The 18204-nt window shown below is 40.0% G+C and overlaps 1 protein-coding gene across 1 annotated transcript; it reads left to right on the plus strand.

Moving 5' to 3' along the window:
• The first annotated feature begins 523 nt into the window (after window positions 1-523).
• LOC131469857 (GRAM domain-containing protein 4-like) lies at window positions 524-18113 on the plus strand. The gene is made up of 19 exons (XM_058645261.1): window positions 524-786; window positions 2776-2916; window positions 3116-3209; window positions 4654-4774; window positions 4875-4949; window positions 7030-7137; window positions 7263-7288; window positions 8639-8730; window positions 9685-9776; window positions 11337-11385; window positions 11720-11791; window positions 12398-12441; window positions 12526-12635; window positions 13060-13214; window positions 13547-13655; window positions 15282-15375; window positions 15718-15808; window positions 16452-16520; window positions 17741-18113. Exons 2-19 carry the CDS (start codon window positions 2803-2805, stop codon window positions 17849-17851), a joined length of 1626 nt encoding a protein of 541 aa, XP_058501244.1. The 5' UTR covers window positions 524-786; window positions 2776-2802; the 3' UTR covers window positions 17852-18113.
• Window positions 18114-18204: the final 91 nt, after the last annotated feature.

Here is an 18204-nt window from a genome sequence, read left to right on the forward strand (position 1 = left end):
GAGAGAGAGAGAGAACCAGAGTACACAGTACAGTATGTATTATGTGTTAAATCAACACTTAAAGAGTCCATTTGTGTGTGAGTGTATTTGGTTCTGATCAGAATTGGTTTTAAATGAACTCTTTCCTCTGGTGCTATCGACTCAATCTGTAGTTGTAATAAATCTGAATCTGAGTCAGTGAACTTTGAAACTGCATATTTAACACTGTGGAATGTACTGTGTAAATACAGAGGGTTTACAATGATAGTACTATGAGTGCTAACACTGTAGAATTGGAAGGCGTGAATAGAATTTGTTATAAAATATCCATTCAATTTCTTTGCAAAACGGCCTAAAACAGTTCAACGTGCATTGTAACCGTTTGAAATAATAATATAATATAATATATATTATATATATATAATAATAATAATAATCAATTTCCGTCTGATTTATGACTGTTGTAGTGTGAAGGTGTCTGGGCAGCTCCAGGCAGGAGGCGTGTCCCTCTCTATCCTCCTATCACTGCTCATGTTGATTTGTTTTGGAATTTCCAGGACAGAAGCGCCTCAGCCCAACCTTAACCTATGTCGATCCTTTAAACACGATGAATGCAGGAGAAACAAAGGGCTGAGGATTTCTCTGCTCTCTCTGCCGACAGAGGTCAGTTTTATGTGAGGTAAAGCAACAGGAACCAAAGTGAGGATTTATTATTGGGACAGAGGTAAGAGGAGGGTGGAACAGTTCTAACAGGTGAAACAGGTTTGGAGAGAAGAGGCAACGTTTACGCCGGGCTCAAGGTTCAAGGTACGACTTTCCTCACTTTGTTTTTCCTTCCTCCACTCATACTTCCTTCCTCCCTACCCTCTTACTCCCTGACTCCGACATGAAAGGTTGTCCAGACATGTCGGGTTCCTGTAACATCTGCAGGTAAACAGCAGCAGATTATTGGCTGTCAGCAGTTCACAGGCAAACCCGAACCCTCGTACTTTCCCTGTGAGGAAAAAGCAAATGGATTTGGAAGCAGCTGAAGGTGAAACAAGTTAACTTAGTTCAAACCGGTGAGATTTAGATTTGAAAAGCTCAAGACTGCACCTCATTTTAATCATATCATCCAGTGGCTGCCAACAGAAAAACAATGTTTTGTATTTGTGTGATTTACATAGAATAATATGTCTTTGTGTGGAAGAAGAAAAACATGAATCTGTAATGTATCAAAATCATTTGTCAACATAAATGTAGCGTCCTGCAGAGTAATGTTGCCTGATCATCTAAGTCATGTCTGAAACTGTGGGAATTCAAGATTAAAGAGATATTATTTTCTTCTCGAGTACACACACACCTACAGTATGAGGGCTTCTCAAGCGCTTACATTTATAGAAATATTAAAATTAAATTAAATACTATAAAAATAATAAATAAATAAATAAATAAATAACCCATATATGCACTCAAAACACCTAAGATGCAGATAAAACAGACTTTTCTTCTTCTTCTTTTTTACCTGTTTCTACTCATAAAGCTAATATAAATGATTCTGGGGGGAAACTCTCATTTGTATAAAGTTGTGATATATCACTGGTGAGTTTTCCCCTCCCCTACAAAACACAGAATTATAATTTGTCGTAAACACAGGCCGATACATTCAGGGCGAACGTCTCCTTGATCTGAAGGTAGTTAGTGGTCACATGACCACGTCCTCAGGATGAGATCACAGACGCCCTCATCAGCTGACGTCCTTCCACTCGTTCATGTTTTACACTATTCAGCAGCCTCACTATTCACACCTCAATCATGGTAGAACAACATGAGCAGTGCTTTGATCCGCTCAGCTTCTCTCGATCTCTCACTCACACACACACACACACATCTGTGCAGCAAAAAGACATCGTTATTGCGTTTGAATCCAGGACAAACCGGAGACTACAGGAGAGCACCAGGATGCCTTTTATTGTCTGAGCACAGTGTGTTCACATCCGGTTTGTTTAAATCAAACACAGTACGACCAGTCAGACAGCTCAGTTCATTTTAGTGTCAACACATTCACACCTTGTATTGACAGTGTTTAAGGTCAGGGCTGCAACGCTCTCTGACCACCCTGTACCATAATAACTGCACTGAATGATGTGTGATACAGTATATAACATGAGCAGTGCACATGGCCCTAATACTCCATTCCTCTTTCAATGTCCTGATGTCATCATCAGTTTTTCTCTGTTTGCGTTTTCAGAGCCATCTTTCTGTTTAGTGTACGTAACATAAACAATTCACCCACTAATTAGAATGAAAGCTTTTACATTTACAGTTTATTATTCCACCCATGAATCCGTCTGCATCTTCCACACATCACACGCAGGTCATATAAGGCGGCCTGTTGCAGAGTTCTTAGGTTCTTAAATTAGCCTTTGCTTTCATTCTGACCATGACCATGTAATGGCTTTGAAAGGGCAGACTTAATCGCAGACCCCTGGTTTAGAGTGTCCCATTTATCTCAGGTATGCTTTTAGACTGTGGGAGGAAGCCGGTGTACAGCCAGAGATCCCACACACACAGAAAGACCCTTGGTCGAACCGGGATTTGAACTGCTGACCTTCTTGCTCTAAGACAGCAATGCTAGCCACTGTTCTGCTGTGTGGCCGGATAAATTTACTCTGTCTTATCTAAATTTGACTTAAGTTGACCAAGGGTTCGTCTTCTACTTTTCTCCTATTTAAAAATGATATGGACACAGAGCGGACACACATGGTGCATCTTTTCAGTTTCATGTTGATCCTTTTATTATTTGATTTTCTGCAGCAAACTCTCAGCTCGAAGACGGCCGTCATGTTGAAGCGACTGGACAGGATCCGGTTCAGGGGCCAGAGACGAGATGAGCTGGCAGAGTCACCCAACACATCGGACACAGAAGAGACAGAGGACACAGGGGACACAGAGGAGGTTTTGACATCTTCTTCATTTAAGGCTGAAGGAGGTGGAGGGATACCTGCAGCAATCCCCCCCCCCCCCGAATTCATTCTCCCTCCACCATAATTAATGCTCCCAGTAACTAACCAAAGAAAACCAACTCCAAAGGATAATTGTGACAGTTTTATTTTTGTGTCAAACCCTGACACAAAATCCATGCTTTCTTTTTTAGTTAAGTCCTGCAGTCTCTCAAGATGACCCAAGGACAGATCTGAATGAGGTCCAAGAACTCCTAGAAATTGCCCTGTTGGAGAAACACTTCTTAAGTGAGTATTCTGGTGTTATTGGTGAGAAATAATGAATCATCAAAAAATACAAATATTAATCAAGATTAATCATTTGGGCTACCAGTCTGATTTCAGTGAATTGAAACATTTGTAAATGCCAAAAACATGCGAGAGGGAGAGAGAGAAAGCAGGTGATGAGCGGTTCTGACAACACAGCGGTGACTTTTAGGGCCAAACCTAAATCTCTCTGGTCTGCACTACTTAGCATGTTGTTCGTAGTTATTGATAATAATAACGATAATAATAATCCGATATTGATATCAGATATCAGTCCGATATCAGCCAAAAAACGAGTATTGGATTATATCGGACTGCCTTTAAAATCTCCAATCCATTCCACTCCAGCTCTTCTATCCAGCAGCGCCTGTTGTGATCACGTGGGCTCTGCGTGTTGGATGCATGTAGATCACATGATCACAACAACAGTGTGTGTGTGCTACTGCTATTTCAGAGGTTAAACATTTTTCTTTAACCTCTGAAATCAGAGGCTAAGCTAGCCATTAGCGAGCTAGCTCATCCTGAGGCGAGCTGCTAAAACAACATTATTTCATAAACCAGCGCCACCTGTCGACTTTCAACAGCCTCCGTTTGTTAATTCTACCCCAAAAACCAGCCATGCCAAGAGCTTTGTGTGTTTTAAATGTGTCCTGAAGCTCCACATGCGGCGCTAAGTACGTCTGCGGGGCTTACCTGCGGACGAGTCACTCACCCTGTGTGGGTTGGGCTAATCCAAAAATAGTGAAAACAAGGGGGGGTGTTCTCTGAAGACACGGTTACCTGTGAAACACGGCTGCTCTAAAAACACCCTCATTAGCACTTGGTACTTTCCTCCTGATAAAATGAACCATAGACTGTATGAAATGAACGTGGCAAAAAATCCAATATTCTTATGTTGAAGGTTAAAATGTGTGTAACCATTTTTAATAATAAATGAGTCAGTTTGTCTCATACTTACTGTTGTTCTCTGTTTAAGTATATCACTTGATCAAGCCTATTCTAATGTTCCACACTACAAAATAAGAAATGAAAGTATATTATGATTCGCGCTGATATCGTATTGATATCGTTATCGGCCAATACTCAAGGCTGCAATATTGGCCTTTAGGGGGCCCTAAGCAGAATTTGATTTGGGGGGGCCCCCCTCCAACCACGTGGAGTCACCTGTGCTTGACGATTATTGACACAACTGTCACACTATAATGTTACAATATCAATTGTATCAATACAGATGGATTATGAATGACTGGGCACAGATAAGGACCTCCCTATTTGTTCAAGAGTGGGTGCATACGGAACAGGGCGGTCTGGGGCTCCTCCCCCAGAAAATGTTGAATCTGTCAGATGCAATTTCTTATATTCTGGTGCATTTTCGAGATGGCCAGCTGGAGAAGGGCAGTACATAACTGTTTTCTGTGTGTTTCAGATGAGGAGCTGAGAAAACTTAAACAAGAGTCCAACGTGGATTTACTGGAGCAGGAGCTAGAAAAGGAGCGCTGCATGCGCCTCCAGCTGGAGCAGAAGATCAACGACATCTTGAAATCTAGGTCATTATTAATAGAAATATGTTAATGAGATGGAAAGAGCAGCTTGTTTCTTTGTGGATTGACTCACTGATTTATTTTTTCATGTGGTAAAACTGCACAGCCTTGATGACTCAGCTTGTCAGACATCTAAAGCTCCGCCTCCCGACACACCTGCAGGCAGCAGCACAGGTGAGCTGTGCTTTTGGCATCACTACTTCTTACTAGCACCAATTCACAATAAACATTATACAGTGAGGCCAAGACTTTCCAATATTATAGAGACAGAGGGAGAAAGAGACCATGCAGGCTGTTGTTTTTGAAGCCAAGTACTGGTGTTGATTGAGTTTATTACTGAAGTAGTAATGGTAAATGGTAAATGGTTTGTATTTATATTGCACCTTTCTAGTCTAGATTCATGGTTCCCAACCTGGGGTCCAAGCCCCCCTTAGGGGGGCGCCAGAGGTCACATGGGGGGGCACAGAGCTTTGACTGCTCTGAGTTTGTGAGGTTAATATAGTTATATTTGTGCATCCCAATCAGACACTACTGAATAATCAGAAGTCAGTATCATCCAAATAAAAACTATCATTTGTTTGGTCCACCTTTCAGTTTATTAAGCCATTTGTCCTGATCACCAAGTACCAAAAGACTCACCGGGATCAAAAAAAAAAAAAAAATTTAACGGAAGCACAGGACAGTTTTTGTCTGTACACACTCTGAGAATAGGAACAAAAACCTAAACTTTTTTACTTTATTCTTTTTTGTGTGCACGCCCGACAGGGGTTCGGGTCGGGGGGGCCCTGGTTTGTCCTGGACACAAGTAAGGGGGGCTTCAAGGAAAAAAGGTTAGGGACCACTGGTCTAGATGACCACTCAAAGCTGCTTTACACTACAGTTTTGCCATTCACTCATTCACTCACACAAACTAAAAACTCACCTGTTCAGAATATCATACTCTGAGTGATCACACAGCACTGTTCATTTCTTTTGTCTATTGTATTTTTTTTTATGTTGCATTTGTATGTAAGGTGACCTTGAGTGTCAGAAAGGCACCAACAAATAAACTGTTTTATTATTATTATTATTATTTGTATAATAATAATAATAATAATAATTATTATTATTATTTTCATTATTATTATTATTATTACTTATATACAGCGCATCTATGTGCAGCATATTGTCATCTTTCATACTCAATGTGGGGTTCAGTGTCTTGCCCAAGGACATCGGCATGTAGACTAGCGGAGCCAGAAATCAAACCCACAACCTCTGAGGTTGAAAGACAACTCGCTCTACCACTGAGCTAATGGTGGTACAACCTCAGAACTCTTCAGCTGTATTTGAAGGGCCAGGATTGTGGGGCCCTTTAAAAACCATGTGGTTTTAAAAATGGTTAAAGGCATTAAAACACATCTCACCCAGATCTTTAACACTTTAAAAGTTGTGCAAGAGTTTCTCTTAATGTCATTGTGATTTCTCTTAATGTTGTTGTGATTTCTCTTAATGTCGTTGTGATTTCTCTTAATGTCGTTGTGATTTATCTTTATTTCGTTGGGATTTCTCTTAATGTTGTTGTGATTTCTCTTAATGTTGTTGTGATTTCTCTTAATTTCGTTGTGATTTCTCTTAATGTTGTTGTGATTTCTCTTGATGTTGTTGTGATTTCTCTTAATTTTGTTGTGATTTCTCTTAATTTTATTGTGATTTCTCTTGATGTCGTTGTGATTTCTCTTAATTTTGTTGTGATTTCTCTTAATGTCATTGTGATTTCTCTTGATGTCGTTGTGATTTCTCTTAATTTTGTTGTGATTTCTCTTAATGTCATTGTGATTTCTCTTGATGTCGTTGTGATTTCTCTTTATTTTGTTGTGATTTCTCTTAATGTCATTGTGATTTCTCTTGATATCGTTGTGATTTCTCTTAATTGCGACAGATTGCACTCGCTTTTCTATTGTACTGACATTTAAATTATATCCGCTCTCTGTTGTAAAAGAAGTCTTTTCTATTTTATTATCCTTAGTATTTGTCTCTCTCTTCTAATCCTGTATGTGCACCACTTCACCACCTGCACCACTTGAGATTGAAAACAATGCTACTGAGAAACACAGTGGATTATTCAGCATTATGTGAATTCTTTTGCAATCTAAAAGTTACACACTGCAGCTTTATTCGTCCAGTTCTTATGATGACAAAGTTTGGCACAGACTTCCGTATGTAAACATGCAGCTTTCCTGTTTTCTCTTCTCAGATAAACAGCACGACACTCTGTACAGCCGTGTCCTGACATTCCTTTATAAGCATGTCGGGGTTTATATCGAAGACTTTCGTTTCCAGCCGGAGGAGACGACGGTAGAGACAGAGGAGCCACTCAGTGGCAGGAGGTGAGGAGGAAACACTACATTGTGTAGTGCCTGTAGCCTTGGCTCTCTCTAAGATCGTGTTTATCATTGAGGTTAAAACTGCATTTGTCTTAAATCTAGATAATGAGCTGCTTTCCTTTCCATAGGTTGACAGAAAACATGAGACGACTAAGTGAGTATATTTTTGTTAAAATTGTCCTTTTCATTGACTTTTGTTCATTTTGAATGGACTGAACCAACATATCTCTTATCATAGCCAATAATAAAACAGCCTTACTTAAAAAAAGACCATTATCAAGTACATAATACAACACTAGGGCTCGTTGGGGAGTGACTGTGACCTGGACACTGGTACACTACACTAGGACCTGGTTTTGAATGTCTGCTTGAAGGAAGCTGCTGTTGCCTCCTGTGGCCACTGGGACACTGTGAGAGATCAATTTCAATCCAGTCTTACTTGTTGTTGCCAGTAGGTGGTGCTGTGAGCATACATAAGTATTGTATTGGTGTGCTGAAGATGGGACCATGTATTTCATGTTTCATTGGGAATCAAGTTCGTCTGCAGCCGTGCACCCTTTAAAGATGGTAAATGGTAAATACTTTGTGTTTATATTGCACGTTTCAAGAGTTGATGACCACTCAAGGCTGCGTTACTACAGAAGCTGAAGCTGTTGATTTCTGTAGCAGGAGTTTGAAAATTGATTTTTTTATTTAAATGCTAATATTACACACATTTGACACTGACTGGAGACCAGGAGCATTTCAAAAATCAATAACTTTAATAATAATTATCATCATGTTGTCCAGGGTGTGACATCACACCTCTTGCCACAATACCATACAACTGGTTGCAGCTCCTCATGTGACCCTCAGAAAAGGACAAGCCGTAGATGAAGAGGGGAGGAGGATAATGTTAACGTTAGCAGTAATGAGTAGCTACTGTATATAATACTGTATATAGAAATAGAGTCATAGTTATAGTTGTAGTAATTGAGCTGTGGTGTGGAAGCTCTGGAATCAGAGAAACCTGTGAAATAAGAACAAAGAGCTAGAAAGAGGACGAGCACACACTAGGGGAGAAAACTATGATAAACTATGAGGAGGAGGGAGAGAGAGAGAGAGACTAAGTGACGATTAAGAGTAACTATAAGCTTTACTAAAGGGTTCAACTTTAAATGCAGGTTGAGTGTCTGCCTCTGCCAGCTTTAGAGACTCTGGAAACCTCCATTTTCAGGGCGAGTGGTATATTTGTGTACCTTTGAGGCATGACAGGGCCTGATCTGACAGGGGGATTTTAAATGATATTCTTTTCAGCATCCTTTAATGACGGGATGTTTCTGAGGATACAGTCCTGCACGTGGTGAGCAGAAATGAATATAGAACTATGAAGATGAACTTTTAGAAGGTTGGAATCAACAAAAGTCGAGTCTGCAGAGAGCAGCATGACTTTATTTTTGTATTTTATAGTAATATTTCAAATGATTCCACACAAAGTTTGTGCTTCCTCATGTCATGTTTCCAGAACGAGGATACAGACCAGTGAGACATTTCCTGCGGAACCTATCTGCCTTATCCAGCTGGTACTCTGCCTACACATCAGCCGTTGTCTTCATCGTGAGTCCATGAATAAAAATACATTGTTTTTGTTACGGAGCTTAAGTTAAGGAGCTGGAAGTTCCAGTGGTGCCGTTGTCGCCCTAGATGAGGTTCCTGTATAAAGACACGTTTAGAAGTTTTACTTGTGTATATTGTTATTGTAAAGATCATAGATTTTTTCATATCATGTTAGCATTTGACCACTAACCGGGGCTAGCTGTTCTCAACCTAATCGTGAAAAAAGTAGACAGCTTGCAGTTTCACATTGATATACGTGGTGATGTAAAGAGAAGGGTGACCCATGGCTATGTGGGTGGACTTAAGGATTTATTGATGGATTTTCAGACAGAATGTTGTCGTTTACCAGGCCTTCCTTCTTTAGAACAACATGGTGGCTGAGATGATGGTGCAGGTCGAGACTTAGAACAAAAAGGATTTTATTTGCAAGTCAAGCATCATATCAAGCGCTCCCGCTCGCTTCAGAGAGTCTGTTCATGTCGAATCTCCGAACAACTCTGCCCCAGAAGAGAAAAATTAACCTTATATAGATTATCTAGCATTCTCATTGTGGACATCACATGTTCCAACACCCGCCTTTCTCCTGTTTTTTTCCATGGGGCAACGTTAACTTGAAAAACAAGTTGGGTCCAGATATACCATACGGCCAGAACAGACCCTCAGGCTTCCTGTTATATACAGGATGTGTAGTGTCTGACTGTCATGTGTCCAGAATACCCGTTTCTCCCTCTTGTCTCATGTCCATCCTTAATACGTTTCAGGATTAAACATTAGCTGTGTTCATGTGTTCATCTAAGTTCATACACTTCAATGTCTTCATCTTTCTTTGTGCCACTCACACTGTAATAAAAACTATTTCTGTTCTTTCAGATCTTTACAGTTACTCTACAGTTTCAATCATTATGTTAGTTCACATGCATGTGTGTGTGTGTGTGTGTGTGTGTTGAAATGAAGGTCTACATGTATGCAGCGTGGCATGGATGGGCCATACCGATGTTCCTGTTTCTCGCCATCCTCCGCCTTTCCTTAAATTACCTCATTGCCAGGTCAGTGCAGTTCCCGCCCACTTTCCTTCATCGAACACTTTCCACAATCAAGCAGAGTCTGAACCTGAGTCTGAACCTGAGTCTGAACCTGAGTCTGAAACTGAGTCTGAACCTGAGTCTGAACCTGAGTCTGAACCTGAGTCTGAACCTTTATTTAACCAGATAAAACACCCATTGAGATCAATATCTCTTTCACAAGGGTGACCTGGCCAAGAAAGGCAGCAGCACACACCATAGTTAAAAAAAACAGGAAGGCAGCAACTACAATACAAACATTGAAATACAAGAGTGCAACTACTAGACAAACATAAAGTGCAGGAGCTGTGGTCGCAGTAACAATTTAAGAACATAGGCACTGTTCAATGGATTTCTGTTGTCTGTCTTTTAAGATGGAGCGGAAAGCTCTCAGTGAAATAAAAGCTTGCAATTTAAGTTCAGTTTGGAGGGTATTCCAAGCAGAGGGGGCAGAGAAACTGAAAGCTTTTTTTCCCATTTCGGTCCTAACACGTGGAGCAGACAAGTGCAAAATGTCATTGGAATGTAAGGCATAATGGCTTCTGGTCCGCTGAAGAAAAGTGCTTAAATAGGTAGGAACCAAGCCGAGAAGAGCCTTATAGACCAGAGTCATCCAGTGTGTGTAGCGTCTTACAGACAGAGAGGACATGGAAGCTTTGGCATACAGTTCACAGTGGTGGGTGAGGCGGCTACAGCCAGTGATGAACCTCAGAGCACAATGATAGACAGGAGTCAAAGACTGTAGGCAACTGTAAGAGGCACACATGTACACAACATCACCATAGTCAAGTATTGGTAAGAATGTTGCTGATATCAGGACCTTCCTAGCTCTGAGGGAGAAACAAGACTTGTTTCTATAAAAGAAACCGAGCTTCACCTTTAATTTAGAAACCAAATTTCTAACATGCACTTTGAAAGATAGCTCCCCGTCAATCATAAATCCCAGGTACTTATAACTGGTAACCAGCTCAAGAGCTCTGCCATGGGAAGTTCTAATTGAGGGGATTTGCTCCATGGGAACAGATGAGTTTGAAAAAAACATTATTTTGTATTTTTCAGCATTTAAAACCAGTTTCAATTTCTCCAGATTAGTCTGCACTGTATCAAAGGCGGATTGCAAAAATATGAATGCTTGTGCAATTGAATGTGAAGAGCAATAAATGACTGTATCATCAGCATAAAAATGGTGTGAGGCATTGGACAAGTTTGCACACAGATCGTTACTATAAATTGTAAACAAAATGGGTCCTAGGACTGAGCCTTGAGGTACACCTTTTGTGACCTCAAGAAAAGTGGAACTAACTCCAGCCAACTGAACACATTGTGTCCTATTTGCCAAATAATCGTTTACCCAAGTAGTAACTTGTGTGGAGGTTCCTTTTTTGATGAGAATATCTAGCAAAATATTGTGATCCACAGTGTCAAATGCCTTGGACTGGTCAATGAACAGGGCAACACAAAACCTGATTGAAAACACTTTGAAGTGTCAAATGGAAGAAAATGTTTCGTAAATGTTTTACCATAACCATTATGCTCTGCACGCAGAGGCTGGAGGATCCAGTGGAGCATTGTACCTGAACTGGTGGAGTATGTGGTGAGCAAACTCTCTTCAATGTTTATCTGTATCAGGACAGAACACATCTCATTTTTCAAATATTCACATGACTGTGTTATTTTTCTTACATTCAATAATTCCCACTTCATATGTGGCTGCATCCACATTACATTACATTACATTACATTACATTAATATGTGGTGGGCTGAGGTTACGGTCAATGATAATAACATCTGTCTTGTCAGTTTTGGGACGTCCAGTTTGTCTCTTAGTGAGTTACGATGTGTTAACTGACAACATAACATGTGGATCACTGATCGTGCTTTAAGGTGAATATTGGTGTCAGTGTGTGACATTTCATCTCTGTTTCAGGAGCCTCCTAAGGAAGACCGGACCATGTCAGAGAAGTTCCAGCTGGTTCTGGTTGTCGCCCAGAAGGCCCAGGTGAGGCCCGTTATCACAGCTGTAACATCCCAAAAGTCTGAACAATCATGATTTACGTATCTGGCTCAGTGTTGTAGCCTGAGTTCCATGCGCGTTGTTGAAGTCACATGAGTCATGGTGTGAATTGGGGTGAAAACCATTTGAGGAGGCCCCTAAAGAATGGACATACACAGTGTTGATTACTTTGGAAATGTAGTTGGTTATAATTAGGGTTAGGGCCATAACTCTCTTATAATAACTTTCAGAGTCATGTTTAGACTGACTGCCAGTGGCTTCATTATGTAGCTCATACATTAGCTCTTTAAAGTGACGCCATCTGGACTAACCAGCTACAAGTTTCATTTCAGAGCAGATAAACAGAAAAGGGTTAGCTAACTGAGCTAGCATCAAACCATTTTAACAAAAGTAATAATAAGATTAATTTCAGTTTGTGTTGTCTCATCTTTATTTTGGTTCTGACCAATAATGGGCTGGAATCCATTAAATACCGGGTTTTTATTAAGTCTTTTTATTGGAGCACAATGATGTAAACAAATATGAGGTATGACCAGGAGTGTGTCAGAGAAGCACTCAGGTTTTCTCTGTGTCGTTGTTTTGTCCTCACAGAATCTTTTTGGGAGGATGGCCGACGTCCTGGAGAAGATAAAGAAGTGAGTTTTGTCTCAACATGTTTGGTTCCAGGTCAGACAGACGTGATGGTCCAGACGTTTCATATGTGTTTGTGTTGTTTTCAGTTTGTTCATGTGGGTTCAGCCAGAGTTAACTCAGAAGTTGTATGTTGGACTGTGGGTGGCCTTCATCGCTTCCTGCCTGCTGCCGTACGACCTGCTGGGATTTATTATCGGTACATTAATACACATACTACACATGCTTCAATTAAAAGTACAACACAACATTTTTAATAATCTTTAACAATTGCCGTTCAAACTTCAAAACAGACCATACTCTGTATAAAATCTTAAATTGGAAAATAAACACGACAAATGTACATTACAAATGAAACTTAAGCAGTCTTTATGAATGTTACAAGTTTGCGTCACTTACTCATTTTTATCTTATCTGTTGAATTGAAATAGAAATTCAAATCAAATGCACATATTTTCTTTTTTACACCAAGATAACTCTGGATTGTGTTCGATACAAACACATGGATGTGTGAAACTGGCTTCCACACCAGCGTTCCTCCGTTCCTCCATTTACTGTCTTGTTAATCCTGAGTTTGTCTGTATAGATTCAGTCGTGTGTCTGATTACAGCACTCCTCTTCAGCTGTGTTCGCAGGTATAAAGTTCTTCATCATCACCTTCATCTTCAAGCGCTGCCCCAAGCTGAGACAGCGCTTTGACAGCCCCTACATTATCTGGACCAATTTACCGACAGACCTGCAGGTGAAGGAGCGCGACAGCATCGCTCTGAGCAGACGGGTCAGTCTCAGCTTCCAGCTCACGGACCAAAGGGTTCTTTGTGAATGAATGAATCCGTGTTCATAACTACAGATGACATCATCTGACCTGCTGCAGTTTTACACTGTATTTACTCTTCATTGTGCACACCACATAAACAAAGCTCTTCTCCTCCTCAGCCACAGCCTCAAAGAGAAGAAAGCGCCTCGTTCAGTTGTTTTTTCTGTCCTTCCCTGACAGCTAATTCAAATGTGTGGACAGGAATAAGAGGCAAAATATCCCTGTTAGTTTGTGTGTAACGGACATTGATCACCTGTGACAGTCTCGTCCCCACACTGTCTTCCCACCTGCAGGTTCCTGTGGGCGTCAGCCGGGACGAGGATGGAGGACGATACTACAGCACCAAGAGAGGAGCGTTTTATGAAGTTTTCAACCTGCCAGAGAGTGAGCACCCACTGACAAGTAAGGAAAGTAACATCATGTCATGTGACACATGGACCATCCTAATGACACAAACTCTGAACGCAATTGTGTTGTTGTGTTAGTGTGTGAGAACAGAGTCTGTGTGTATTATCCTTGTGTTTAACTCATTGTGTTGTTGTGTTTGTGTGTGAGAACAGAGTCTGTGTGTATTATCCTTGTGTTTAACTCATTGTGTTGTTGTGTTAGTGTGTGAGAACAGAGTCTGTGTGTATTATCATTGTGTTGTTGTGTTAGTGTGTGAGAACAGAGTCTGTGTTTATTATCATTGTGTTTAACTCATTGTGTTGTTGTGTTAGTGTGTGAGAGCAGAGTCTGTGTGTATTATCCTTGTGTTTAACTCGTTGTGTTGTTGTGTTAGTGTGTGAGAACAGAGTCTGTGTGTATTATCCTTGTGTTTAACTCGTTGTGTTGTTGTGTTAGTGTGTGAGAACAGAGTCTGTGTGTATTATCCTTGTGTTTAATTATTTGTTGTGTTGTTGTGTTAGTGAGTGAGAACAGAGTCTGTGTGTATTATCCTTGTGTTAAATTATTTGTTGTGTTGTTGTGTTAGTGTGTGAGAACAGAGTCTGTGTGTATTATCCTTGTGTTTAATTATTTGTTGTGTTGTTGTGTTTGTGTGTGAGAACAGAGTCTGTGTGTATTATCCTTGTGTTTAACTCATTGTGTTGTTGTGTTAGTGTGTGAGAACAGAGTCTGTGTGTATTATCCTTGTGTTTAACTCATTGTGTTGTTGTGTTAGTGTGTGAGAACAGAGTCTGTGTGTATTATCCTTGTGTTTAACTCATTGTGTTGTTGTGTTAGTGTGTGAGAATAGAGTCTGTGTGTATTATCCTTGTGTTTAACTCATTGTGTTGTTGTGTTTGTGTGTGAGAACAGAGTCTGTGTGTATTATCCTTGTGTTTAACTCATTGTGTTGTTGTGTTAGTGTGTGAGAACAGAGTCTGTGTGTATTATCCTTGTGTTTAACTCATTGTGTTGTTGTGTTAGTGTGTGAGAACAGAGTCTGTGTGTATTATCCTTGTGTTTAATTATTTGTTGTGTTGTTGTGTTAGTGTGTGAGAATAGAGTCTGTGTGTATTATCCTTGTGTTTAACTCATTGTGTTGTTGTGTTTGTGTGTGAGAACAGAGTCTGTGTGTATTATCCTTGTGTTTAACTCATTGTGTTGTTGTGTTAGTGTGTGAGAACAGAGTCTGTGTGTATTATCCTTGTGTTGTTGTGTTAGTGTGTGAGAACAGAGTCTGTGTTTATTATCCTTGTGTTTAACTCATTGTGTTGTTGTGTTAGTGTGTGAGAACAGAGTCTGTGTGTATTATCCTTGTGTTTAACTCATTGTGTTGTTGTGTTAGTGTGTGAGAACAGAGTCTGTGTGTATTATCCTTGTGTTTAACTCATTGTGTTGTTGTGTTAGTGTGTGAGAACAGAGTCTGTGTGTATTATCCTTGTGTTTAATTATTTGTTGTGTTGTTGTGTTAGTGTGTGAGAACAGAGTCTGTGTGTATTATCCTTGTGTTAAATTATTTGTTGTGTTGTTGTGTTAGTGTGTGAGAACAGAGTCTGTGTGTATTATCCTTGTGTTTAATTATTTGTTGTGTTGTTGTGTTAGTGTGTGAGAACGGCTGGCGCTGTTGCCTCATCAACAGAGACAGGAAAACACTGACAGAATACATTCGTAACGGAGTCCTCTACATCACTGAGAAGTAAGTTATTCACTTCCTGTCACTTTGACTTTGTTTCACTAATAATGTAGAAAAATATGAAGATACAACAGACGACCAGACCAGAACACCACAGTGAGACTTGGTTAAACATGTTCAGTGAGACTGAAGCTGCTAAGAAACTTAATGTCAGACTCGTTTTATATTCATAAATTTTTTTATATAGATATATATTTATTATTTTAACATAGTCACACTCCAAAGTGATTGAACATGGACTGTTATCCTGTTGTAGATCTGGACTCTGGCTGGTTTGGCTCTCATGGATGAACAGGTGCAGGTTCATGTCTCTGAATGTTAACTGAACTGCTGCTGTCTCCTCAGTTATCTGTGTTTCGAGAGCTCCAGCTCCAGATCTGGATCCACCAAGAGGAACAGAGTCTTCAAGCTGCTTGACATCAAAGAAATTCAGAAGGTAAGCACAGTCTCCCTGGACCTGTTAATGTGTATCTGTGTGAGATACTGATGGACCTGCTAAGACCCAGCATGTCTTTGGTTAGATAGTTCAGCTTTGTATCTGTGTGAGATACTGATGGTGGTGATACGTCAGTATGTTGCCTGAGAGAGTGACAGTGGGAGTGGACTGTAGTGAGTCAGTCTTCATGCTTTAATTGAAATGAATATTTGGAAACAAATCTGCTGTTTAGTGACTGCATGTTGTATTTGTTTATTGACAGAGTAATCTGTAATCTGTCCTCCAACTCAAACGACCTGAGTTAACCCCCGCGTACCACCCATAAGAGCATTTCCTAGTACGATACCGCTGTCGTATCTCTCCTCGTAACAATTAGTTAGTGAGGTTCCTGTGACGTTAGGTTAAAAAAGACTTGTGTAGGCAGTAAGTTACAGACAATAACAAAAAAAAAAGACTAACCTCGGCTACGTCATGTGTCATGTGATATCACTGCCTCGTTGCAGCTGTTTGATGACCCAATGATTGCTATTATCTCTGCGACCCGTACCTCTGGGCTGTAATCCGCTGCCAGGCTCTGACAGACACTGATGCTGAATCAATACAGATGATCACAATGTGACTCCGCCCTCTCCTTCTCTCACAGCACAAAGTTTTGTCAGTGCTGCCTGGATCTGGGATGGGTATTTCCATCGCAATATCATCCACTCTAAAGGTAAGGCTCAGTGTGATGGCCTTGTTAGGAGACTGGCATTCAATTACAGTTTAAAATGTGTGTTTTATTTAGTAAAACAAAACAAGAGAGCGAGAGTGATCTGACAGCAAATGGCACCTTCTGGATTATGGAGGCTCCGACCAATCACACATGCACTGATGGCAAATGCCTAAGCTGCAAAAAACAACAGCAGCAAAAAGAAAAGACAATAGATTTGAATCATAACCACAGTAAAAAAAAATCATCTGTGAAACCAGCTCACTGTCTACAATCTGCACATGAAACACAACAATCAAATATTGTTTTATTCAAATAACAGTATGAACAGAGAGACTTAAAAGAAAATAAAATATTATTTCACTCACAATTGAATCACTAGCATTAAATGTAATGTAAATGTTGTCTAATTATACACAAGTTAGAGAGACATGATCATGATGTTTCTGTTTACCTGATAAATGTGAACTCCGTATTCACCAACTGCAGAGGAGAATATGTTTTATTTATATTTAGCTGCTGAATGCTGCTGAACAATGTTAAAATGCAGAGAGGGTGTCGCTCCTGTCCTATTCTTACAGAGGAATTTAGTGTGTATTTGTGAAAACATGGTCATTTCAAGTTCTTTTAATTTGTATGTTTTATTTTGGATTGAAACTGTGGTTTAAACATTTAATAAATAGATGAAAAAGGAGTAAACGTGAGTGAGAATGATGTTCAGGGCTGAGGTTCACTAATAACACAACACACATCCATGCCTTTTCTTCACATAAAGCAGCATGGTTGGATTATGTTAATAGTTATCAGTGGTTACAGTTCATCAAGAGTTAAGAAGAACTGAGTGTAAAATGTTATCATGCTCATCACTGCTGTGATAACTCATAAGGTGTGTGTGTCGTGTGTGTCGTGTGTGTCGAGTGAAACACAACACACTGACACACTTGTTATAATGTGTGAGTCAGATGACATGTCTCATTACAGTGGCTAATGTGACACCAACCAGTTTATCTAAGTTACAATATCTTTAGTTTTGCCTGAGTATAGAAGTTTTGTTTGAGGTTTTCTAGCCTTTGTGTCTCTGATCTGTTTAATCTGGCTGCATGAATAAATATAATATCTGTAAATGAACATGAATTTATGTCCATATGTTTAACTGTGTTTATTGAATGAATTGAGTAAGTTATCTTTAGCTTGATACTGAATCCATCTTTGTTCTGTTGCAGCCGTTGGTGTTTGGTGCCATGATTCACAGAGATGAGGCGTTTGAAGCCATCTCCACTCAGCACAACAAGATTCTGGCCGTGGCTACAGACACCAGCCCAGAGACAGAGTAACACAGCTGACTCATCTGTCTACTGTGATCAATACTACAAAAGTATTGATTGTAATAACCGATTTTATATCAAAGTAAAGAAGACCACGACCAATCACTGCTGGTTTAGACAAAGGTCCCACTGAAGAGAACAGTGGACGTCAAGTCTGAGAAACTTGACTGAAATGATGAAATGACCTGGATTCTAAACATAGCACCACTAACTATTTTCTTTAGCAGACCTTTTCAGTCAGTTTTGATTTCTCCTCAATGACATTTATCATTTTATTGTGTGATTGTAGGAGGTACTGACAGTGCCAGCGTCAGGCTTGGCGAGGAAACTTTGCAAAGTGAGATTTGAAATAAATTCCTGAG

This window comes from Solea solea, chromosome 12 (genome assembly GCF_958295425.1).
Source record: "Solea solea chromosome 12, fSolSol10.1, whole genome shotgun sequence".
Lineage (NCBI taxonomy): Eukaryota > Metazoa > Chordata > Actinopteri > Pleuronectiformes > Soleidae > Solea > Solea solea.

What these genes read in the sequence shown, in the direction of transcription:
- LOC131469857 (XM_058645261.1), top strand. Translation starts at nt 2,803, where the DNA reads ATGTTGAAGCGACTGGACAGGATCCGGTTCAGGGGCCAGAGACGAGAT. An exon ending in AACGACATCTTGAAATCTAG is followed by an intron (nt 4,775 to 4,874) that starts GTCATTATTAAT and finishes AAAACTGCACAG; the next exon opens with CCTTGATGACTCAGCTTGTC. An exon ending in ACATCAAAGAAATTCAGAAG is followed by an intron (nt 15,809 to 16,451) that starts GTAAGCACAGTC and finishes CTTCTCTCACAG; the next exon opens with CACAAAGTTTTGTCAGTGCT.